General features: G+C 46.9%; 1 protein-coding gene and 2 long non-coding RNA genes across 5 annotated transcripts in view; 2 read left to right on the top strand and 1 right to left on the bottom strand.

Moving 5' to 3' along the window:
* Positions 1-18,620, top strand: part of SLC25A26 (solute carrier family 25 (S-adenosylmethionine carrier), member 26) — a 90,111-nt gene extending 71,491 nt beyond the window's left edge. For all 3 annotated transcript variants that reach the window (XM_014946766.1, XM_014946765.1, XM_014946768.1), the window contains 4 exons: positions 3,839-3,908; positions 11,634-11,698; positions 13,139-13,212; positions 18,148-18,620. In XM_014946766.1, the coding sequence (XP_014802252.1) occupies positions 3,839-3,908; positions 11,634-11,698; positions 13,139-13,212; positions 18,148-18,244 (306 nt within the window). In that variant the 3' untranslated portion in view covers positions 18,245-18,620. The remainder of the gene's footprint in view (positions 1-3,838; positions 3,909-11,633; positions 11,699-13,138; positions 13,213-18,147) is intronic.
* A 2,661-nt stretch (positions 18,621-21,281) lies between these two features.
* LOC106890764 lies at positions 21,282-23,978 on the top strand. Its single transcript, XR_001412576.1, has 3 exons — positions 21,282-21,972; positions 22,861-22,915; positions 23,659-23,978. It is a non-coding gene; the product is annotated as an uncharacterized LOC106890764 (long non-coding RNA).
* Positions 23,011-23,675, bottom strand: LOC106890763. Its single transcript, XR_001412575.1, has 2 exons — positions 23,551-23,675; positions 23,011-23,422 (listed from the first exon to the last, which is right to left on the bottom strand). It is a non-coding gene; the product is annotated as an uncharacterized LOC106890763 (long non-coding RNA).
* Positions 23,979-24,228: the final 250 nt, after the last annotated feature.

Below are 24,228 nucleotides of genomic sequence, written 5' to 3'. Positions count from 1 at the left end.
TGTAGTTCGTTTTTTTAGATTGAAAAGCCTTTGGTATATCCTAAGAGTGACTTTTCCAATGCACCTACTGCCCAGCAAAATAGGGTGTCCTCATATTCTCAGTATCAAACAAGCTAAATAACTTCTGTGGTGAGAAGCAGAGGACCCTGGCCTATGGGACAGTATGAAATGGGATCACTAGGAGGAAAAGTAAGGCTCTGCCCATGTATAAAACTTGACCCTTCTCTGCGAACATTATCCCTGTGAATAATTGGAAATCTGCATTCAGGCTTCCCACTGTGTCCCATCCCTTGAGGACTCACCCGCTGTATTGCTTTACATGGTGCAGCAATGCACGGCGAGATTTACATATATCTCACAGAAAAGTGTTTACAGAAAAAATTAGCATGTGATTGAGCTGGGAAGCTGCAGAGGGCCCCAACTGTACGAGTTTCCATGCGCTTCAGCCAGAAGATTTATTTCCAATTTGTTATTCATAAGGGAAGAGCGAGAGATTGGGATGGGGTCCTTTGAAGTGGAAAACAAAGTCTTCTATTCAGCCTTCAGCTTAATAGAATACACATGACACAGGCTTGGCATGGCGGCCCGCTTTCATGTAACGTGCTCCTTGTCATTTTGCTTTCCTAGGCTGTGAATGCTAGTGGGAATGGGTATTGCCCTGGAAAAGTCTCGTTATCTCCTGCTGCCTTCTGCAGGAGGAGCACAGGGTAAGCAGGTAGGAGCCTTTTGGTGGCCCTGGTGGGAAAACCAGGCTGATCCCAATTCTTGCAGTTGCGTTGCTCGTAATTCCTGGATTATGTTTTATATTGAAAGAGCATGTGTAGGAAAAGCAGCGTAATTGCAGGGCTTCTGCAGGCATGACACGGGCATTCCTGCTCAGAGCCTCCAAACAGGGCAGGGAGCTGTGACCCATGGGCTCTGAGCTGCCTCTGACACTCATCTTCTGCATGACCTGAGCTCTCGCTGTTATTCCCAGGAGTGGAGGTGCCTGAAGGAGGGTTCCTTCAAATTTGTACAGCTAGGATGGCAGAGTGCAATCTAGGCACTGTGTCACTGCCAATAGCCAGTGATTCTGTCCAAAGTCGGTGTTTTGGGGAGATATGTATATGAATCCTGTATTTCTTTCCAGTTTTACAGTGATCTACATGCCTCAAATAACTTCTGTGCTTTGCCCTGTGTTAGTAATATTAAAACCATGCTCGGTGCAACACAAAGGCAAGTGCTTTGAAGAACTTACAAGCCCAATTTACTGCGAAGCCCTGTCAATTAGTGGGCCAGTGGGCTATGAGAGAAAACATGTGTGACCTTCAGCACATCAGCTTGGCCCACAGCACGACTGTGGTTAGAAAGAATTTGGACCAGAGTCCTGCTGGTCCTCTTGGCCCTGGGACACTTGTTCCTCCTGGCATCCTCTGAGATGATGTCCTCAGGCCCTGCTTTTCTCTTGCTCTTCTGCATGTTCAGGTTTGGAGCTCTGGGTGAATCACTGAAACCAGAGATGGAAAGAAATGCATGAAGTCATCTCATCCTGCCCTTGCCAACGCAGGATTATTCCCCACAGTACAGTCTTGAGTGCCTTCTCCAGTCTATTTTTAAATGACTCAAAGGAGAGGGCTTTCCTCTCCTCCCTGGGGAGGCTGGCTCCACTGTTCAGTAGACCTCACTGTTGGGGAATTTTCTTCCTGTTCTCCAGCCTCAAATCTCCTTTCCCCTAATTTAATTGAACTGTTCCTGGCTCCACCCTTCTAAACAATTTTCCGTATTGCATGACTGCTGCAAATACCTGTTGTCAATTTGCAGGCATAATGGATGGGAATTCATCACCGTTTGCCTTGCTTGGCAAAGGCTCTTTGTGCAGAGCTGTACTGGGAAGCCAGGCTTTATCAGAAACTAGATTTCAGAGCTTCATGCCAAGAAATGAAAATGACCTTTTCCTACTTCTATGGACAATGCCATTAACATAAAACCCCATCGTGACTGAGAATAGGCGGCGCTTCTGGCAAAGCCATGAATGTCTGTATTAATGTGCTGATTTTTCTCCTAGTCCTCCAGCAGACCTTCCATGGTGCTTTTTTGCATGACAGGAGTAACTGTTCTGAGTTCTTGGGTTTAGTTGTAGATGTATAGACGTTTGGAGAACGTTTAATGAAAAAATACCGTAATTTTGGTTTTATCAGATGGCTCTAGCAGTTCAGTTTCTGAACCCTGACTTTCAGTTTGAGGGTTCTTAAGCACCTGAAGTGTTTTGAAAGTGGGTTTTGAAGGTGGAGTTTATGCTTTGACAGTCTGTAGATGCTTTGGAAGGTAGTGTCTTTTGTCTTAGGAGGCATGTCCTTCATCCAGCAAGACTGAGTTGCAAGAAAACTGTGTGGCCAAAGAGTGTAAGTTATTCCAGAAGAGCATCTTATGGGTTTGAAGAATTATGAATCCCTATTTATTTATTTATGAGATGAAAATCAGTTTCTGCTGTGGGTGACAGCAGAATAGAAACCCATACTCAAAACACCAGGAAAAGAATGGCTAGCATTAAAGAGACTGAAATCCCTTTAGTGCTTTCGTACAGCAGAGCTGCAGCTATTTAGCTATGGCAGGATACCAAACAACATTGTGGCTGGCCATTGTTGCTCGAACAGTTTGATTTTTAAAACATTCAACTGAAATATAACCACCAGCCAAGTTGGAAGAAGCGAGTCGCAAGGACTGTGTGTTAAATGAAGAGTCAGCAAATGAGGGAAGCGAGTTCTCTCCCTGCCCCAGTGGAAAGTGGCTGTATCACAGAGCAGGAGCTCGAGAGCAGGAGCTCAGCCCAGCCCAGCTATTGGATTGCTTTTAAGAAAATTTTACAGTATAGAAGTAATACGGCTTTAAAAAGAATGAGATACTACCACTCGGAAGGACCATGGATCCCATCCCTTTTGGCTCAGCGCTGATCCTCACATCATCAACCAGAAACCTCTCCTCCAGAGAACTTCCAACGTTAAGCATTTCAGGAGATGGGAACGGGGTGATTGGGCAGGAGATTGGGCTCCTCCACGGAGGAGAGAACAAAGTGACCGTAGCTGGCTTCATAAAAACCATCCCAGCACTCACTGGCCTTTGTTGCTGATACCGATTGGACTCGTCAAACTGTGTGATGTGATTCTTGATGAGTGTTTTAAAGAAGGCACTGTTCTTGTTGGTGTTTTTAAATGTGCATGTTTAAATGATGCCGTGAGTTGATGGATTGGAGCATGGTGTGTGGGAGCAGTGGAGAGGAGAAGGGTGTGTGGTCCCTAATGGCGCCAAGTGAAAAACAGAGACACACCTGCTTTGGGATATAATGGGAGTGATAAGAGTGCTTTCTTAACGATGGGGTTTTTTGGGGAGCACGAGGGGAAGGATTGGTTTGAGAAATGTCAGGGGGCAAAGAGGACTTCTGTCTCGCTGTGCTGGGGACTTCATTTTAAATGGGAGTGTGTGGTACATCTGGGCTGAACTGATATTGGTTCTTGCATGCCGTTCCCCAGCTCAGTGTTTTGCTTTGCACTGTTTTATCTGCCAAAAAGAAAATAAATTCACCAAATATTTGCAAAGTTGCATGGCCACAGGCTTAAATACATACATATGAAATCCCTGAAAGCAATTTGCTTCAAGCCCTCCTCAGTTCCAGACATCTTTCTCACTCCATCTGCTCGTTCAAGTACACAAGTTCCTTGGGAAAAATCACTTATTACATCACTGAAAAATGCCACAAAAATAGCTTTTCACTTAAGTTCCCATCCTCGGAGTTAACTCACATGGGGATCAGATAGATTCAAACATTTAATAACTTTTTATTTTCCTTTCTCTTTAAACACAGGATCTCTGGTCATGGAAGCAGGGTCACGTGGTGGATTCTTGGCAGTCAGCAGTCTGTGGAGCTTTTGCAGGTGCAAAGGATTATATGTTATACTGGGAAAGACTAAAGAAGAAAGGGAAAAATGTGCAAATCTATTAAGTATAGCAGAACAACATTCCTTTGTAATTCAAGTTTGTTTAGAAGAAAACGGATCCAGTTGTTGTTTGGAAATAGGAAAGTCAGCAAAGGAAAGAGAAGGAAAAAACCAGACGACTCAAACAGGGTGTCTGTTTGAAAGACAACCAATTTGTTTTTGACAAATTTCTGTTATTTAAAAACCAGGGGCCTGTCAGTCAGGCTTTGCGATTATTTCCAAGTTGATTTGTAAAATCCTCATCCAGGAGAAACTTTGCTTGGGTGGGGGTTTGTGCAGCTGTCTGCTCGGAGCACTTCCCCAGGGGTTGAAGTGATTGCAGCGAGAGGCCATGATTCACCATTCATGTGACAGCTCTGACAGCCATGTAGATTAACTGGAGTCAGGAGAGCAGAGGCTAGTGCTGCACAGCCCGGAGGCAAAAGCCTTCCGCAGCAAAAAAAAACCCCAAAACCCCACGGAGGACGAAACATCTGGGCAATCTCCAGACGCTAGAACAAGAATGAAGAGTGGCAGAATACAATACTGCACTATTTATTACCAAACAAGGCAGAAGTTAATTGAATTCTTCAGTAGGCTTCTTGCTTGATTTTAGCCTACTTGTAGTTGGTTTAAAAAAAAAAAAAAAGAAAAAAGAAAAAAGAAATCAATTAATGACTCATCAGTATAGCTGACAAGTTTGAGGGAGGAGAGACTCAACTGTCTTAATAGAAAAAACAGATTAGTAGTTAAGAGATGGATAGCCAGAGCTTTTCCCCAAGGAGCTAAAATACATTTTGAGATTCCAAACCAGTAACAGAAGATGTGGAAAAAATAAATCCTGTTTAAAGAGAAATTATAGCATTTCTTGAAATAGAGATTATCAAAAGCAAAGCTTGTTCTTTGATGACTTACAAATTCAGAACCATTACATTGCATGTAATTTTTTCAAAATAAGCTCTGTTAGGGGAATTGAAGTATTAATAGCAGCAGAATTCCAGCAGAGACTGAGGCTTCGTTTTGATGGGCGCTGTAACTCCATGACTGAAAGAAGGGAGGGTGGCTGTAGCTGCACACAGGCATGTCAGCAGTGAGGGAATGGTTTAGGTAGAATTGATTCCATTTTGGGGAAGAGGGGATATTTTGGATGATCTCTTGTGGTCTTGTCCAGCTGTATTTTCTGTGTTTATGTGATGGGAAGGGAGTTTTATTCTGCTTAAAACTGGGTCTACTGTTGGATTTTACACTGACTTCATCAAATCAGTGCAAACAAAATCAGAGTGATTGAATCAGCTTGTTTTGTTTCAAAACAAAAATGAACAATCAGACTAAAAATGCTTTAAAATGCAATCTGTACCTCTGCAGGTGCGATATAGGATCATTAATTTAGCTCTCTTGATTTCTTTACAGTCAGATAGATACAAAAACTGTGTTCAGGCACGTTCAGAAAGCTGGAGAGGTTATCTGATTTACCCAAGGCCTCGCAGAGTAATTTCCTGAAGTCCAATTTGGTGCCTCATTGGAAATCTAGCCCAGTGCTTCCACTTCCTTCTCTGTATGTCTTGTTTCTGACCAGTTGTGCTTGGATTTGCTACAATCTGATGGATGTTTGGTAGCATCTGCTCGCTTTCTAGTAGAAATATTGCAGAAGGAGCTTCCAGAGGCACGGTTGTGCGTGACGCTTCACTGTCCTTTGGCAGAGGCTGGGAAGACCTAATGCTTTGTGCTGGAGGAGACACCACATCCTGGAGCAGCAGAGGAACTTCCATGGTGGTGGTAGATGGGGCAGTTCAGCCTCGCTGTCTTCATTGGCTCTGTTCCCCAAGCACAAACTTTTGCAGAGCTGCAGTCCTGTTTTGTAGATCATGTTGTAATTGGTGATGATAAATATTCTCTGGGTTATCCTTCCAGCTTCACTTCCTCCAGTTTGGTTTTCCTTCTCTGTTCCCTTGTTTCCCTATTTTTTCCTTTTCATCAGCAGTATTTTGAACTTCCTTTCTCATGTGTCCTTTGAGGACCTGCTTCAAAACCCACGATGTTCAATTCTCTTTGGATCAGAACCTTCCTTTTCTGTCTCTTGCTTCGCCCTGCAGACATGTAACAGGCAGGCCCTGTCTTGATCTAATCTGGTACCACATCCATTCTGTTTCACTGAAAATATTTAGCCTTCTTGCTGAGTGGAGGCAGTGGAAAAATAATTCCATGCTTTCTGAAGAATGGATGCCATGGTTAAAAATTATTAACTACCGACATACAGCTTCAAACGAGGGAAGAACAACTAGACCAAACTCTTTATCCTTTTCTTTCCACCCCAAAACAAAAAAAAAAGTGCGCTGGTTAGTTCCTAGCTAAATCATAATTGATTATTTGGCGAGGACAGAACAAAGAGCAGCAATATATTGAGTTCCATCCCCAGTGCCTGTGAAATGGCAGCGGTTTCAGCCAAAGTGCTGTGAGAGGCCTGACTCTTCCTCGTGGAGCACACATGTGTAAGATGTATGTATGCAATCCACGAGCTTTTTATAGAAACGCAGTAGGCATGAGCATGAATATCAGAGATTTGGAATCCTCTCTGTCTCATCTGTTAATAATTTAATCCCTGGAGGCCTTGTCCAGCTTTATCGTCATCTCTGGTGCCTTAACTAGGGGAGATGTTTGGAGCAGTCGGGGGTGAGAGAAGGCGATACCTGAGCAGCCGGTGGGGAGGAACCCGAGGGTTAGATCTACATGATAATTTAAGCCTGAGGTTGCATTTGAACCAAACCTTGCCTCATGTCTGAGCTGTTTGGACACCAGCCCAGATTTGGGCACAGGCTTTGGCAGGCTGGAGGCAGAGGAGGGAAACATGTCCCCGTGCTGTGGGCAGGCCAGGCATGGTTGTGGTTGCACTCCATGCTGGAGTCTTCTCTGGGCTTAGGCTGCTTGACTGAACTGCTGGAGCCCAGCCCTGTCCTCTGTGGAGCTGGGCCAGTGGCAAGGAAATCCTGCCGTGGGGTATTAGCTGTTGGGAAGGCAAAGTGCTGCCCTGGAGCAGCAAGGCAGCTCCAGCTTGTCAAAGAACCTGAGTGTCCATTTAATGTGATTGAAAATTGCCTCCGTTAAAGACGCCTTCTTTCTCCCTACTGTCAAAAAAGTGTGGCTTAACATTAATAATTAATGCTCTGTGGTGACATAGTCACTGAGAATGGAGGTGCAAGGCTAGTGAATAATAAAGCACTAACGAGAGCTTTTTGCACATTAACAGGGAAGACTTCCCATCACTTTTGTTTTGATCTAATCGGCTCTGACAAGATTACACACTGCGTCTAAAAGCCTCTTTAACTCTATAGCTCTGAATAAATTTTTGAGTAGTTCTCAAGATTTCCCTGCAGTGTCTGCTTGGACCAGGCTTCTAACCCTGAAATGGCTGGAGGAGCAGTGCTTTGCCTCTTGGTATTTCTGCTGAAATCCAAAGAGGTTCTTGGATCACCTTGCTCTACCGTTGGCAAGTGTTGTTTCCTCAGCGATAAAGGACCAGAACAAACTTCCCCTTAGAAAAAAATTAACATACTATCAATAAAATAAAAGTTCAAGTCAGAACTGATTGATTGGAGAGTTCTGAAAAAGTCTGGTTTTGATCTTGGAAATCAGTCAGAGTGAGAGAATGCCATGAGGTTTAGTGTTGGACCTGAGCAATTCAGATTTTCAACCCAGATTTGGGATTCAATCCTGAATCAGTCCTGGGTAATATTCAGATGTCAGTACAGAAAATAGTAGTAAAGACAGGCAATAATACTGCTCAACCTGGATTTTTTTTCTTTTCCTAAGGTGGGGTAATTCAAACAAGGACATCAGTCAAGCACAAGCTCTTATCTCTTGAAACGAGCTTGACCTACTGAACTAGGCTGGTGTTGCAGAAGAGGGTGCCAGGGATCTGGCCAGATGACAGAAACACAGAACAAGGAGGAGCCCCTGTGATGGACAGAAGGGTTCCCTGGACCCTTTAGAAAGGGTGAGGAGAAGTTAAAATGGTACAGAAAATAAAGATAAGGGGACTGAAGAAGAACTTATCTTCCTCCCTTCATAGGATCTTATTTGAGGAGTGTGCCAAAGAACCTGTGAAACATCTTCCTATGGCAGCAAATTCTTCAGGCAGCCTCCTTACTGCGAGGACACCGGGTTATATATCATTCTCAGGTGAAATATTTCACTCTGTTCTGGTGCTTCTCAATTTTTATTTGCATATGTCAACCAAAAAAGGGTAGGAAATGCCAGCAGGTACCTAGGGGAATATCTTAAGTCTTCAAGACTTTTTATTCTTATTGGCAAATAAAGGTAAATCGCTCTCTGTGGAAGTTTGTCTCTAGCACTTCCATCAAGAGCTGGTCACTGTGAAAGTGTGAGTAGTGGAGGGATTTTCTGTTTAACACCCTGTGCTTGGTAAAGTTTAGCTGCTTAGCTGACGTGTGAATATACAGTGCCCATTGTCAATTCTTGGGAGACAGGTGATGAATTTTCCACTAGTGTGTGACGTTTAATTTTCCCAGTAGAGGAGCCTGTCACTCTGCTAGAAGTATTAACAAGCCTTCTCCTATGTGCAAATCCATCTTTTTGCCTACTTGCTGAGCCCACGGCATCACCAGATCTTTCTAGGGCCAGGGAGAAAGGAGCCACCTCCAGGAATGAGTTGGTGAGTCTGGCTGGGAACAGACTGCCTGCAAAGGTGCCTTTTTCTCTTTTCCAGCTCTGAAGAGAAGCCGGAATGATTAGGAGTGTAGGCTGGATGAGTCTTTCTTGCCCACCTGATGTTTAAATACCTGCTTTTCTTGGTTGCTGTCTAGATCAGACTCCAGCCTTATGTGGCAGCTCTTGAAGTCAGTGACAGCAGGAATAGACTAAAGGAGCAGTTTAAACATCTGTTGCGCTTTACTGTGTGTCAGAGCAGTGCACAGCCCTCCTATTTTGAATGAGCAGACTTTGGCTGTACTCGTTTGTGTCTGTTGTATTAATCTGATGATTGGAAACAGTCATCTTTCCTTTGCCTAGAGTAGGTGGGACTGAGCAGGACTTCGCTAGCGAAGTAGCCTCTTCTTGGATACCTGTGTTGAAGAGGTCACTCTAAAATTACCTTAGGCGTTTAGGGTTAAGGCTGGAGCAAATTCATTTTGTCAGACTCGGTGCCTTCAATAAAATGTAGTTCCCAACAAATGCTAGCCTTAATCTTGTGTTTTTGTCAAGCACATACAAACTTGCATTTAATTTAGTCGCTATCCTGCTGCTTGTTGTGCTTATGAAACATTTTATTGTTGCTGTTGTCATTCTAAATTGATTGGTAAATCTGTACCAAATACTTCCCAGTGATGGAAAAAGAAACATTGAAATGTTAATAACAAAAGAGTCTGAAAGATCCAGATGTTTGCTGGGGAAAAAATGAAAACCAATCAGCCTTGATTAAACCTTTTAGATAAGACTTTGCGAACACCATATCAGGATAAATTATGTTTGTGCTAATCACTCTATCAGCTGAGATTGAAGCTTCTGCCAGTAAAAAACTGTTAGGAGCAAATGCATAAAAAAATTACCGGGCTCTGATAAGGGAAATAAATTAGTCTGGCTAAAGTGTTACTGTCAACTCTATAGCTGAGTGATGCGTGGAGATTTTTTGCTCGATACAGGCCTGACAGCCATGTGGTTCACTGTTTAATTTTATCTTGGTCTGTGGGCAAAGGACTTCTACATCCAGACTTGTAAAGCCACTATTTTCCATGCAGATTATTTTTAGTGTTCTAAAAATACATCACTGACATGAGTACCAAAGTTTCTATCCAGACCATTCTCTCAAAGCCTTTGGGTCACTTACTCAAAAACTGGCTCACAATAAAAAGATTTTTGACCTTAAGGAAGGTCCAAGAATGGGCTGGAATTTAGTTTAACTTGCTCATAGTTTCTGCTTTGGCTTCTTGAATACAACCCATTTTTCTGCTTTTTAGTGAGGTATTACTGCTAGGAAGCTTCTGAGAGAACTGGATGGTCCAACCTTACATGAGCAGAAGCTCCTAAAGCAGGCGTTTTGGGCTGCTGGCTAACTGGGCTTGCCCATGTTCATGTTTGAGATCCAGGGGACTGGACTTGTGCCTTACTGCATCTCCTGAACTGCCATGGGACATTCCTTAATTAACTTGTAAGAAGTCAATGTAGGGTGCCAGCTGGCCCAGTCTCCCTTCTGACATAGAGCAGGGTTTTAATATGTTAAAGCATATGTTTAATAGGGTTGAGAGAGATGCAGGTAAAAACTCTAGCCAGCAGGGAAGATGCATTTTTTCATTACTTTACAGATTTTAGAAGAAATTCTTTTCCCCTCTCCCATCCCAAGAAAAGAGAGATCAATTTTTCTACATTCCATAAAACTTGGAACAGAAAATAGATTATTTTTAGCTTATTCCCTGGGTACTGTGTAGGCTTCAGTCTTTGGAGTCACTTTGTTCCTTGCTGTAGCAGATACAGGATTTATTCAAGCTCCAGAGGAAAAAAAAGAAACAGGAGAAAGAAGGAAGAGGGATTTCAGAACAAGTCTCTCTCTCATTTCTTCCACCCTTTCTTCCCTTTTCTTTCTTCACTTATTGCTGGGCTGCTCCTGCATTTTAAAAGTTTCCTTCGCTTTGGCTCTTTCTCACCATGAACTGCTTTGCTTGGAATATTGTGAACAGAGAAGGGAGAAAGAGATTGGAATTAATTTTAGGATGGGGAAATAAGGCAAAGGGAATAAGATCCTGGGAGAAAAAAAAGCAAAGCTGGTCCCTAGATAGACCAAGAGGCCAGGCTGTAGCCACGGGGTTAAAATATGGAGACAGAGACACACACGTTTGTGGGTGAGACATGCAGATGGATTAGCTGAAGATTTCTGGCTTTCAAGAGGAAAGCCACAGCTGAGCTGGCCGCTCCAAGTGAAAGTAATGAGCTCCAAGGGTGAGGTTTGGGAGTGATTAGAGAAAGTAAAAGTGCCTTTGAGGGGAAGATGGCACTTGTGGCAGCAGAGTTCTGACAATTTCTGTAAAGACCCTCGGGCAGATTCACGTTGTTGTTATCCAAAACGGAGCTGATTGCATTTGTTGGAGGTGAGCTCCATCCCAAACACTGGCTTGTCTTTTTTCCTTGGAAGAGAGTTCCATGTCTAAAAGGTGAAGTCCAGATCCAGTCTGCCTGTGTCTTGTGGATAGATTTGCCCCTGAAGCATGTGTGTTTCAGATGCAGAGCATCTTTCCTCTCTATCTTTCTACCCTTGGAATGTTCAGGCTTTAATTCTCAAGGCAGAGCACTGTGTGATGAGCTTATTTTCTAATCTCTGCAAATGAGTAAGCAGGTTCTTCCTTTCAAACTTGCCTGTAGGTGTTCGAAGTGGAATCCATTATCCTTACGACCTCCACGTGTTCGCATATATACAAAAGAAAAGGACAGTAATCTCAGTGGGGATGTTTGGATTTACAGTTAACTAATATAGAGCTATTTTCCTTAAGTCAACACACAGGAATAAAACACTCTGTGTACAGACCTTCAGCAAACGTACCTGGACTCTGACGTGAGGAAACACGCTGTAGGCATTCATAATGGAGCAGTGTTGACCACAGCCATGGGAATTATAGGCAGTGTGGCATTCCTATTCAACCAACAATGTCTCACTTGTGTTTGGTGTTTTAATTTGCTCAGGTGGATTTGCAGCTGCAGTTACCACACCTCTCGATGTAGCGAAGACGAGAATTATGTTGGCAAAGGTAAGAGGGAAGGAGGCCAGCAGACACGCAGGTGAACGCCTTGGGTACTTCCAGAGTTTCTGGATGGTCATTACAGAATGAAATCCAGCACCTATTAATAATGATTTCTGCTCTTGTCGTCAAAGGCAGGGTGAGGTACCGCATGCAGAACTAATGAAATTGTTGAGTTCCTTTCCTTGTATTGCTCTCCTGGTCCTTCCCCAAAGGAGCAGAGAAGGGCCTGTGCTTGTGCGAGACTTCCAGAGTCTCATGCAGTGTCTTTAGGAGAAAATCCTCACAAAGTCAGATGCCCAAAGTTAAACTTCCCATCAGGGATTTGTTCCTCTGATTTTTTGCTAATGGTTGGGCTTGAGAGTGTGTGTGTGTGTGTGTGTCTTTCCTGAGGAGGGCTTGGCACTGGATTTTCTGTCCTAAAATCTTAAGGCACAGAGATCATGATGGCTTACATCTGCCATCCAGAGCAGAAGGAAAATGGCTTATAACATCAGTAAGTTCAGTAAGTAGTTAAATTGCTAGGAAGTCTAGTGTTCCCGTCATCTTCTTGCTGACCCCAGAGCAGAGCCCAGCAGCCGCGTAGCTAAAAGCCCTTGGCCTTTCCCTGCCCTGAAAAGAGCTGTTGTGTTGGCAAAGGTCAGGCATCCTGGAGTTTCTGTGGATGCTTTTTACCCTCTTGCTCATGTCCCTCCGTACGGGGGGTGTTTCTTGTTGATGACACGCACCTCCCCAGCCGAGTCACGCGCATCTGCGCTCCCCATGTTGCTGTGTTGTGTTCTCTCTCGTTGCTGGGTGCTGTACCTGCTGCACCTCCTTTGACTTGGGATAAAGTGGGTGATAAAACTGCAAGAGCTGGGTTTCATTTCTGTCTGCTGCTGCGCCGAGCAGCCGGGTCAGCGTTGGTGAGGGAATGGAGGTGCTTTGGGATGTTCTGAGACCATTCCAACAGCATCTTCCTATTAGTCATCTCTCACTAACTAGATCACACGTGTAATTTAATTGTCTGTAGTCCTGCTGCTTGTCCTCTGTTCTGCTCTCAAGGCAATTTTCACGTGCAGTGCACGGCTGGTGTGTTTTTTAAGTAAATCTTCTTGCAGTGAACAGCAAAGTCGCCTGTTGGTGCTTTGAGAGTGTGTTTTTATTAAATTCTTACTCCAGTGTCAGCTGCTGGATGTGGAGTTGAGTGTAACACAGAAGGGACTGGATACCCAGTTCTGAACTAACCCATTCTGTGACCTTGGAGGGATCATTTCCTTCCGTGCCTCAGTTTCCCTGTCTGCCCTTTGCCTTATTCCTGGAAACAGGAGCTTTTGCCTGTGCCTGGGCTAAGGAGGTCGTCAGGGTGCCTGTAATTGCTGCAAAGTAGCACTAACCAGGGGTAGGAGCTCAGTAAATAACTAAACTTCTCTGTGAACAGTTTCCAATCTCTCTCTTTCTGTGGTGCAGGCTGGTTCCAGCAACGCTAGAGGGAATGTTCTGGCCGCCCTCGGTAGCATCTGGAGGACACAAGGCCTGTCGGGGTAAGGACGTGCTGCAGAAGCACATCTCATGTGTTGTGTCTCTGGGTGTGGGAGAGGATGGGATGGCTGCTTGTATTTAAAACCTGTCATACAGAAGATACTTTTAATTGCTGTACACGTGGCCAGGGAGCAGCTCTCAGGTAGCAAGGATCAAGGAGGTCCCTCCAGGTACATCTAGTGTCCTCGCATTAGAACTGACTCTGAGCAATGTCCAGGGAAGAGCACGGAAACGGGGCATGATTTATCCATGGTGCAATCTCTAAGCTTAGCTCCAGTCCGAGGCAAGGTGGGTTTGTGTTTAATGGACTTTTCTCCATGAATGTGTGCATTTGTGTTTTGTTTCCGTTTGAACTTTTGGGTATACACATTGTCTTGTGGCAGTGAGTGCCACAGATTGATCTTGAGGTGTGTGAATCATCCCTCCTGAGATGTCAGGGAAGGCCAAGGCAGGAGCCACGTGTCCCTTATGGACACTCTTTCCTCCTGGCAATTTCCTACTGATTGGAGAACACCAGCAAGGTCTCCTTTGTTGCTTTCTACTCACTGTTCTTACTGTGAAGCGTGATGGGTGCGCGTGATGCCAGTGTGGTGCTGGCAGCAGGGAGAGCTGAAGCAGAGGGAAGGGAGCTCTGTGCTCCCTGATTTGTCCTTTGAGCCTCCTGTCAGGTCTGGGCTTGAGCACAGACAGCCTACTTGGATTTCTCCAGTGGGGCACTTGTTGCAAAAATATAAGTTTTTTGAGACAGGCTTGAGTGCAAAGAGTGATTCTGAGGAGCCACAGAGAAGCTCCCTGGCTGCTTTCCTCCTGTGACCGAGGTGTAGACGTGTCTGGGCTTTATGCTGACTGGTCAGGGAAGTCTGGGGTGATGTCTCTCCAGTCTCTTGAGTGCCTCACTTTACCCATTCCTGAGATGCAGAATTGCTTTTCTGACATTGGAGCGGTGTTGTGAACAAAAAGTCCTCTACTAGCATTTGTAGACTATTTTGAGGTGTTATAGGCTTATAAATTATTATTGATTTTTGCAGACACCTGCTTCATTTACACCACCTTGCCCTCTTTGAGTGTGTGAGTCACTCCCGTCATTGGCCACTCGTAGTGAACGTGTGTCTTAAACAGCTCCTTCAGTCTGTGCTTCCTTCAGTAGGGCTTGTGTCCCACCTGCCTTTGGCCTGGAAGAGAAGCAGAGGTTTTTGGAAGCTTTACTTGAGACTTTTCACTGTGATTTCTCAACAGTTTTTAATCCTCTTGATGTGGCCAATGCTTTCAGGGTGCTGTTTGAGCATTTGTAACCCGTTGCTCGCAGCAGCGAGCGCATCGCAGCTTCGCGGGAGATAAGTTTTCTCTTAACATCTGATCTCTGCCCGCACAACTAATAAAAGTTCAATCCTCCTTCTACACATGTGGGAAATAATTCAAAACAAATTGCAGGAAGTTCCTGAACACCGATTCCAGGAAGGAGTCCAGCTGTGCCCCCCGGCAGCACTCAGAGATCGGTTGTCTCAGGTTCGCTCTTTGAGATGATGAGGTGACCTGGGGGGGGGATGAGTTTTGGGTCCTGCAGAGCTTGGTGGACTCTGGGGTGTATTTTGAAAAGGACTGGGAGAAGTGAGGCCACGTCTGCTGCTGGTGGAAGTTGAGCTCTGAAGGGTGTGAAGAGGCATGGATTTGGCTGGGGAAACCTCCCCCTTTCCCCAGCCAACAGCAGAAAATAAAAATGTGTGTTTGTGTTCTTTTCGGGGTGTTTCAGCGGTGCCCTTTTCTAAACAACCCAAAATTAAACTCTGCCTAAAGATAGTACCCGTGGACTAGGACCAAAGGGAACACAATTCAATTGAAATCAAAACAATAAGCAATCTGGAGAAAAAGTAACATGTTAAAGGAGTCCAAGCTGCGTCAGCTGCGAGGAAAAGGAAGAAAGTCTTGGGAAAAATAAACGCAGAGGCTGCCATGCCTGCTGCCAATTATAAATCTATTAATCAAAAACAATAAAAATGTCGGGCTTTTTTGGCTAGTTGTAACATGAAATGATTTACGGCTCCTCTAATAAATCTTGTACTTGAAGAGGAGGAATTCTGAGGGCAGAAAGACGCATTGCTTATTGCCACCTTATTAAAACCAGAGAGCAGGGCCCAGCTTCCTGGTCGGCACCTAGTAAATCCCCCTGCATCGTGCCAAGGAATTTCACATCCCTTTCTGTCCGGGGAGAGCCCGGCCTGTGGCAGGAGGTAGGATAGGGATGGGATGAGCCCATCCATGTGCCTCTTTGCTCTTGCCAGTGGCATAGACAAAACCATTCACAGGTTTATGTCTTGTCCAACTGCTTTCCGTGCAAGGAGGTGGTGGCGTTTGAAGGCCATGGATGGATATTCACAACTCATTGGTGAGGAAGACAAGAGTTATTTAACTGATAAATCTGGTGAGATGGCTTTTCCCAGCTTGTGTGTAGATGAGGACAGAGCTGGCAGTTTGCACCGAGCATCCCGTTCCTTGGATGAGCTTCCAGGCTGGGGTGGACGTGGCATGGTGGGCACTAATCATTGCTTTCCTATCTCACTGATACGAGTGGTGAGAGCAGCCCCTGTCCCCAGGGCTTGCTGCTTTGTGGAGCACAAGCTGCCTGCAGGAGTGAGCTCAGTGCAAAGCTGTAGTCAGATAAATGCGGTGGTTTTTCTTGGCGTGGTCACCTCTTTGGTCCTGAGCATAATATGGAGGTTCTGTGGCTGAGCACACAGTGCCATTCCCAGCGCTGCCACATCCAAGCACAGCAGTGCTGAAGGGTGACTTCAGGGGTCCTGGTTAGTATCTGTTGAGAAAGAATTTGCTTTGAGTTGCTGAGTTGTCACCCAAAAATGTCACCTGTGCTACTGAGATGGTGGGACTAGGTGTATTGCTGGGCTGGGAACCCTGAAATGAAGAGCTGCACCCTGGAGGGGATGCACAGGGCTGGGGAGGGCACAGGGGGCAGGTTGAACACCTGCAGCAGGGTCTCGCCCTGGGATTTAGACCTGAATCCCAGATTTGTGACTCCTGTGGGGCTGTTCCTCGCATGGAGAGCACCCAAAAGCTTGTGTTTGGTCTTTGCCAGTCACTGATATGTGGTGCTGGATCCCATTGGTAACTGGGAGAGGACGAGGGGCAACGGGCACAAGTTGGAACATAAGAGGTTCCACTCAAATATGAGGAGAAACTTCTTCACGGTGAGGGTGACAGAGCCCTGGAACAGGCTGCCCAGGGAGGTCATGGAGTCCCCTTTGGAGATTTTCAAGACCCGCCTGGATGCAGTCCTGAGTAACATGCTCTAGCTCTAGGCAATCCTGCTTCAGCAGGGGAGTTGGACTTAGATGATCTCTATGGTCCCTTCCAACTCTAAAATGCAGTGAAATTCAGTGAAATTCAGTTGCTTAAGCACAAGGGAGAGTGGAGGGGTAGGATGCCAGGTGAAATCCGTATAACCAGGTAGCAAGTACAACTAGACACCGGATCTGTGCCCTCCAGAGGGGTTTCTGATGGGGCCAGCAGGAAAAAAAAAAACCCTCAATTTATCTCATGTGCTGCTGAGGGCAGGTGTGGCCTGTGGGGACCAGCAGAGCTCGGCTCTCTGGGTTCAGGGCAGCCCCGTTCAGCTCTGCTCTCCCACAGGAACGAGCCCAGGGTGGGAAGTGTGGATGGAGAGCCCGTGGGGTGGCAGGTGGGAAAGGGAAACGGCGGGGAGCAGGGCCAGGATTCTTGGAAGTGATGGTTAGTGATAGAGGTTGCCAGGGATGCAGCTTGTGTGTAACTGAGTTATCTGCCCCTGTTTGTGTAACAGCCGTGTCTCGAGTGGGCTGGTGTGGAACCGAGCGCCGGCCGCGGCTGCCTGATTGGGCAGGAGGAGGATGGTGTGTGTTTCCAGAGCGATGCTGCAGCCTAGGGTTTGCCCTATCAGCGCTCTGTCCGTACATGCCTTGTACAAATTACTCTGTTTTAAAGCTGTCATTATGGTAATAGACCCAATTGCTGTCTAGTAAAGCCATAAAATGTTTCCATCTGCCTGTGTGCTCCAGGCTGCCTAGCAAAGCTCATTACAACCAAAACCAGAGTTACTGCAGCCGGAGGTTTCCCCAGCGCAGCCGGGCGCAGGCAGGGAGCAGCTCCTGAGCATCCCTGGGGGTGTGGGCATCTCAGGAAAGCCCAGTCTCACCAGGAATTATGCCTTGTCTCACTGTGGGCACAGTCCTAGCAGAGGACTGTGCAGGATTCGGGAAAAGCTGGGAGCAGCATCCCCGCAGAGCTGAGCCAGAACCTGCTGCGAAGGGCTCCCGTCATGCAGGAGATAGATCAGTGGGGGGATGCCAGACAGATTCCAGCCTGATGTTTAATCCTTGCTTGCAACTAAGGAAGCCTGTAATCTGCTGGGAGGATACACTGGCCTATTCTGAAGTTGTTAAACCAACTATGAGCTTAGATGTGTCTAACAATTGGCTTTGCACGAGTTTCCTGTTAACTTCCAACAACTATTAGCATCAGGCACCTAAAAATCATGGCAGCTGAACCCACAGCCATTCCTGCTCCCTCCCTGCTGGTCCCCCTTGGATGTTACTGGGCTGTCCCTGCAAGGGGAGAGCTCCTGTCAGAGAGAGGGGTCCCTCTGCTGAAGCTGGATGGGGGTGGTGGAGGAGGGGACCCTTCCCATCTCTCTGCAGCCCTGTGTGGGGATGTGTCTGAGCTCCTCTTTCCATAGCCACCTGCACCCGAGGAGTGTGGAGAGGGTTTAAAAATCACCAGGTTTGGGAATACTTTTCTAGGAAGCCCAGACAGGTTCCTTCGGTGAGGAGCAGGGCGGGATTTAAGAAACCAACAAAAGAGACTTTTTCTTGGCTTTGTTTTGCGAAGCCCCTGCAGCCGGTCCTGCAGCATCCGCTCCTCCTCTGACACCGCCTTCCCTTCCCCTCCAGCTTGTTCGCAGGTGTGGTCCCACGGATGGCAGCCATCAGCCTGGGAGGCTTCATCTTCCTGGGGACATACGAGAAGACTCGCCAGCTGCTGCTCTGACCCGGTCCCACCGGTGGCCACCGAAGAGCTGGAGAAGTCACTGAGCTGGAGGAGGAGGAGTCCGGCCGGGGACGCAGCCTTCCTCCCGCCGCCCCTCGCCCTGCGGAGCAGCTGCTCGCCGGCTGAGAGCCCCTTGCGCTGTTAAAAGTAAAAGTAAATCCTCCAATAATCCAATTTCCCAAACATGAAATTTTCCTGCATGGAAAGTGAGTGAGGTCACCCCGAGAGTCGTGCCAAAAAAGTAATGTTTGGGGGGTAAACAGCTAATTACGGTGGCTGAGAAAGGCGTTATTAGAAACTCCTGCAGGGGAAATGTTGTGCAAACCTCCAGCTCGTGGGCCGAGCGGGGAGGCTGAAATAAAGTGAGTTTTCATAATTCAGTGGCACCTGCCTCGTAACACGGGGAGGGTTTCTCTGGTCGGGGAAGGGGCCGATAGAGTTACAGCTGCTGCCCTCCAACAGCACCGAAAGCATTCCGGGTTGGGAGAGCTCTCTGTAAGAGACAATCATCCATTTGTTTCTGATTTGAGCTGTATTTGTGAAAGTTTATATTCCTGTTTATACCTACAGGTGCTCGGCAAGCATTCCTGTGTGGTAGCCAGTGCAGCTTTATTAATTAGACTCACGTTTCTCCAGTAAAAGCACGGGCTTGTATTATTTTACAGCTGTGCTTGAGCAAAGACGTGCAGCTCTGCCTTCTTTTGGTCTTCCTCCCTCAGCGGCCAAAGGAGCCGGGGGGTTGGAAATGCTCAGGAGGGATGGCAGGGAGAGACATGAGTTCTCCTGCCGATGGATGGATGGATCCTGGGGGCTCTCCAGGGGCTGCTGGCAGGCAGAGCAATACTCTCACGTTAGGAAACAGGAGCTGTGGTGGCCAGAGATGGTGCAGGGATGAGCTCGGCCAAAAGGCCTTCTTGAAATTACTTGATTATAATTATCACCAGGGCCTGGAGGGGGGGGAAATGGGCCGAGTTTACAGCAGCAGCTTGGTGAGGTGGCTCTTGGGAATGGTTAGGTGTGGAGGGGGTTTGCACGGGGACGCCCAGGCGGGCAAAGCTGAGCTGTGGCACCGAGGACCCGCCGGTGGGCGAGAGGGGCTGGGGCAGGGGGTGGTGGGTCAGAGGCTGGTGGTGCTCAGGGGCTGAGAGACCCCTCACACGTCGGGGGTGAGGAGGTGGGGGCTGGCACTCTGTGGGTGGTGAGTGCCCGTGGTCAGGCTGGAGCACAGGTCAGAGCCCAGCTGGTGTAGCCGTCGTGGCACCGAGGCCATTGGCATCAACTCGGTGGCATCACACATGTGTGCCTCCAGGTCATCACCACACTTTAGTCCTGCCTGTGGTGACGTGCTCCCCCGGGCTGCTCTGGTTTAACATTGAGGTTGTTCTCCTTGTTAGGAAGACACAGGTGGAGGCAGTCAGCAGGGCCAGGGAGGGGGTTCTGCTCTGCTCTGGTGAGACCCCACCTGGAGCACTGCGTCCAGCATGGGAAGGACATGGACCTGTTGGAGTGGGTCCAGAAGAGGCCACAAAAATGATCAGAGGGCTGGAGCACCTCTGCTGTGAGGACAGGGTGAGGAAGTTGGGGTTGTTCAGCCTGGAAAAGAGAAGGCTCCAGGGAGACCTTGTAGCCTGTTCCAGTACCTAAAGGGGGCTACAGGAAAGATGGGTAAAGACTTTTTAGCAGAGCCTGTTGTGATAGAACAAGGGGTAATGGTTTTCAATGAAAAGATGGTAGTTTCAGACTATGTAATAGGAAGTAGCAGGGCCTGTTGTGATAGAACAAGGGGTGATGGTTTTCAATGAAAAGATGGTAGATTCAGACTAGGTATAAGGAATAGGCCTTCTTGAAATTACTTGATTATAATTATCACCAGGGCCTGGAGGGGGGGGAAATGGGCCGAGTTTACAGCAGCAGCTTGGTGAGGTGGCTCTTGGGAATGGTTAGGTGTGGAGGGGGTTTGCACGGGGACGCCCAGGCGGGCAAAGCTGAGCTGTGGCACCGAGGACCCGCCGGTGGGCGAGAGGGGCTGGGGCAGGGGGTGGTGGGTCAGAGGCTGGTGGTGCTCAGGGGCTGAGAGACCCCTCACACGTCGGGGGTGAGGAGGTGGGGGCTGGCACTCTGTGGGTGGTGAGTGCCCGTGGTCAGGCTGGAGCACAGGTCAGAGCCCAGCTGGTGTAGCCGTCGTGGCACCGAGGCCATTGGCATCAACTCGGTGGCATCACACATGTGTGCCTCCAGGTCATCACCACACTTTAGTCCTGCCTGTGGTGACGTGCTCCCCCGGGCTGCTCTGGTTTAACATTGAGGTTGTTCTCCTTGTTAGGAAGACACAGGTGGAGGCAGTCAGCAGGGCCAGGGAGGGGGTTCTGCTCTGCTCTGGTGAGACCCCACCTGGAGCACTGCGTCCAGCATGGGAAGGACATGGACCTGTTGGAGTGGGTCCAGAAGAGGCCACAAAAATGATCAGAGGGCTGGAGCACCTCTGCTGTGAGGACAGGGTGAGGAAGTTGGGGTTGTTCAGCCTGGAAAAGAGAAGGCTCCAGGGAGACCTTGTAGCCTGTTCCAGTACCTAAAGGGGGCTACAGGAAAGATGGGTAAAGACTTTTTAGCAGAGCCTGTTGTGATAGAACAAGGGGTAATGGTTTTCAATGAAAAGATGGTAGTTTCAGACTATGTAATAGGAAGAAATTTTTTTACAGTGATGGTGGTGAAACACTGGCCCAGGTTGCCCAGAAAGGTGGGAGATGCCCCATCCCTGGAAACACTCCAGGTCAGGTTGGACGGGGCTGTGAGCAACCTGATCTAGGTGAAGATGTCCCTGCTCATGGCAGGGGAGTTAAAGGTCCCTTCCAACCCAAACTATTCCATGAGTTTGGAGTGAAGGAGAAGTGGTGCCAGCCCGGGTTTGTGTGTGAAGGGCTGGGGGGGCTGGTACAAAGCCTGAGCCCCCACCCAGAGGCCAGGCTGCTGCTCGGGCACAACCAGGGGCCAGGCTCACTACGGCTGCGTGTCCTAGCACAACCAGGGGCCAGGCTCACTACGGCTGCATGTTTTATTACACCGTCATCCTATGACATAGTCATAAGCCTTTTATTTTTTTTCTTTGAGGCCAAAACTTAGAAAATAATTGGCAAACAAGTAAAACATACAGAACAAAGGACATTAATTCTTAAAAAAAATCAATTAAAATTTGGGGTTTCAACCAAAAATGGCTGGTTAATTCCACCCGGTCCCGCGGCACGGTGTAGCAGCGCTTCCTGCCACTTGTAAGGTTGTCTCTTTTCTGAAGCTTATATAGAGCAAACAAATTTTAGGGGGGATGGATGAGCAGGGAGATTTATTACTCTGTCTTAAAAAGCTAACTTATATTTTCTGTTAAAGCTCTTAAACCATGATGAGAGGGTTAGCCCTGCAGTTGGTGCATTTAATTACATGAGCTGAAAATAATCGTGCCTCGTAAGTCATTGCGTCCAAATGCTGGATTGTTGTTGGTTTTCTTTTACTTAATATTTGCATAATCAATTTTTGTCATCACCAGTTGGGTTTGGTTTTTTATTGAAAAAACCCTAAACCCAACCAACCAGCCAGATTGTTTTAGCCAACCCAAAGGGGGGGGTGAGACCCGGACCCCGAGTGCCTCTGCCCCTCCACGTGTGCTGACAGACGGGCTCCGCACCCCGATCTCCACGGGAAGGACAAGGTCACCCTGGAACAGCAGCACCAGGCAGGTGAGAGCCCGTGGCCAGGGCTGTTCTACACACACCCATTTGTCTAACCCTGCTGAAAATGACACTTTTAGTTATAGGACTGGGGGAGGAAAAGACCTAAAAATGTGTCGTCTTTCCCCTCCTGCCTGTTTGCCTTAAGTTTCAGTGACATTGCATTTCAAGTTTGCTGAAACTTAAAAAAATGAACAGCAGCACCAGGCAGGTGAGAGCCCGTGGCCAGGGCTGTTCTACACACACCCATTTGTCTAATCCTGCTGAAAACGACACTTTTAGTTATAGGACTGGGGGAGGAAAAGACCTAAAAATGTGTTGTCTTTCCCCTCCTGCCTGTTTGCCTTGAGTTTCAGTGACATTTCACGTTTACTGAAACTTAAAAAAATTCATTTTACTCCATTACTTGGATAATGTGGAATAAAAAAAATTGAGTCTCAGACCAGGCACCAGCCCCTTAAAGGCTCCTTCTTTTCTTTTAAAATATTTCAACTCCTACATGAGTTAAGGGACTTATCAGAGTAGCCTCAGAAAATCTGCTTCGTGCCCGGAGTTGTAATGTTGAGGAGGAAATGCTTTATTTTTTTAAATATACAGAAACTGACTTGAGATTTTTTTTTTTTTTTTTTAGTTAAAGTAAGAATTCCAGTTTATCTCCAACGCTGCCTCTGGAATTTCCACATGGGGTGGGGTTGGGGTTTGAGCAAGCCAGAGGTGTTCAGGGCTGCAGCTGAGCCTGGTGCTCTCCTGGCCCCCTTTTCCTCCCGTATTTCCACACAGCACTCGCCCCCTCTGCTCCCTCCCAGCGCCAAGGGAAGGCACTCACCAAACACTTGAGCACGTTGATATATTAGAAATGTATTTCTTATGAGTTCTTTATTGTACCTTTCAATACAGCCCCCCAGATTGCACCCTCCCCGCGAGTCAGGCTGCCAGAGATCCCTCCTGATCTGTAAGTACCTCACGTTAAAGCTGTGGGTCTCACTTCAGGAGCGGGTATTTTGGCAGCCGGGCTGCGTTTTCATCAGAGAAAGACAGAAAAGAGGATAGCAATGGATTAGAATTTTATTTAATTTTCAACTGAAACTCCCAAAAGCTCACTCTCAACAAAACCGTTGTAATATTATAAATGAACCTTTATTAAAGACACTTCAATGCCGTTTGTTAGACACTTCAATATCTTACATGTTTTTCAATGTACAACATTGTACCAAATTTTCTAATAAATAAATAACTTTGTACACAAAAGTAATACTTCCTCTTTCACATTGCCTCTTAGAAGCAGCAAATTCACATATTTAGTGGAAGTCATAACATTAGGCAGTTAACTTTATTCAGAAACATCGTTTTCAAATGTTAAATGTGGCAAATCTGCTTTGTATCTGCAATGGTGATGACATTTCTGCCAGAAATGAGTCAATTCAATCATTCCCTGCCTTCCCCGTGTCCCCGGTTCCACCTGGTGAGTCGTCGTTTTCAAATGTTAAATGTGGCAAATCTGCTTTGTATCTGCAATGGTGATGACATTTCTGCCAGAAATGAGTCAATTCAATCATTCCCTGTCTTTCCCCATGTCCCCGGTTCCACCTGGTGAGTCAGTCCTGCAGCTCTTCCCTCGGGTAAAGGGGAAAAAAATCACGCTTGGTTTATCTTTTTTTGTTTTTCTAACATCCATTTCCTTTGCTTTGAATAAAGTTGGCACTCGACATAATTCGCCACCTGTCTCAAAGTGCAAACGTGTCCGTGGTCAGGAAGGGATACAGACAGGTACAGGGAATTATGCCTCCAGCTTCACCTGGACACACACCAGTGACACTTGCCACCGGCTACTGGGCAACAGACCTTCCCCCACCGAAGGCGGTGGCTCCTCAAGGTAAGGCTTTGAATCAAGGTAGCTCCTGGAGGTCAGGTTGGCCAGGAGGTGGTAGCACATGGGCAGATCTCTAAGGGGTGGATCTGAACAGAAAAATTAAACCTTTCTGCCCTTATTTCTGTAATTATTTTGAGCCGCAGTACCAGCAAAGGTGGGTTTCCACCAGACTCGGCTTCAGGATAACTGGCATTTGAGTTGCTCCTAAAGGAAAAAAAAAAGTAACAAACCCACCCAAATAGATCTTCCCCCCCCCAAAGTAGTCATCACCAGAGTCAGCAACCTCATGTTAGCAGAACTCAAATTACAAATAACTGGAAGGGAGTCCTCCATCCACAGGTACCAACACCAACAGAAAGCAGCCTCTCTATAAATAAAAAGCGTCAGAGTGAAGT

The sequence above is a fragment of the Calidris pugnax genome, unplaced genomic scaffold, assembly GCF_001431845.1.
Source record: "Calidris pugnax isolate Ruff unplaced genomic scaffold, ASM143184v1 scaffold81, whole genome shotgun sequence".
In the NCBI taxonomy this organism is placed as follows: Eukaryota; Metazoa; Chordata; class Aves; order Charadriiformes; family Scolopacidae; genus Calidris; species Calidris pugnax.
The sequence above is the reverse complement of the archived record's forward strand: the minus strand, read 5'-3'. Positions and strand labels throughout refer to the sequence as shown.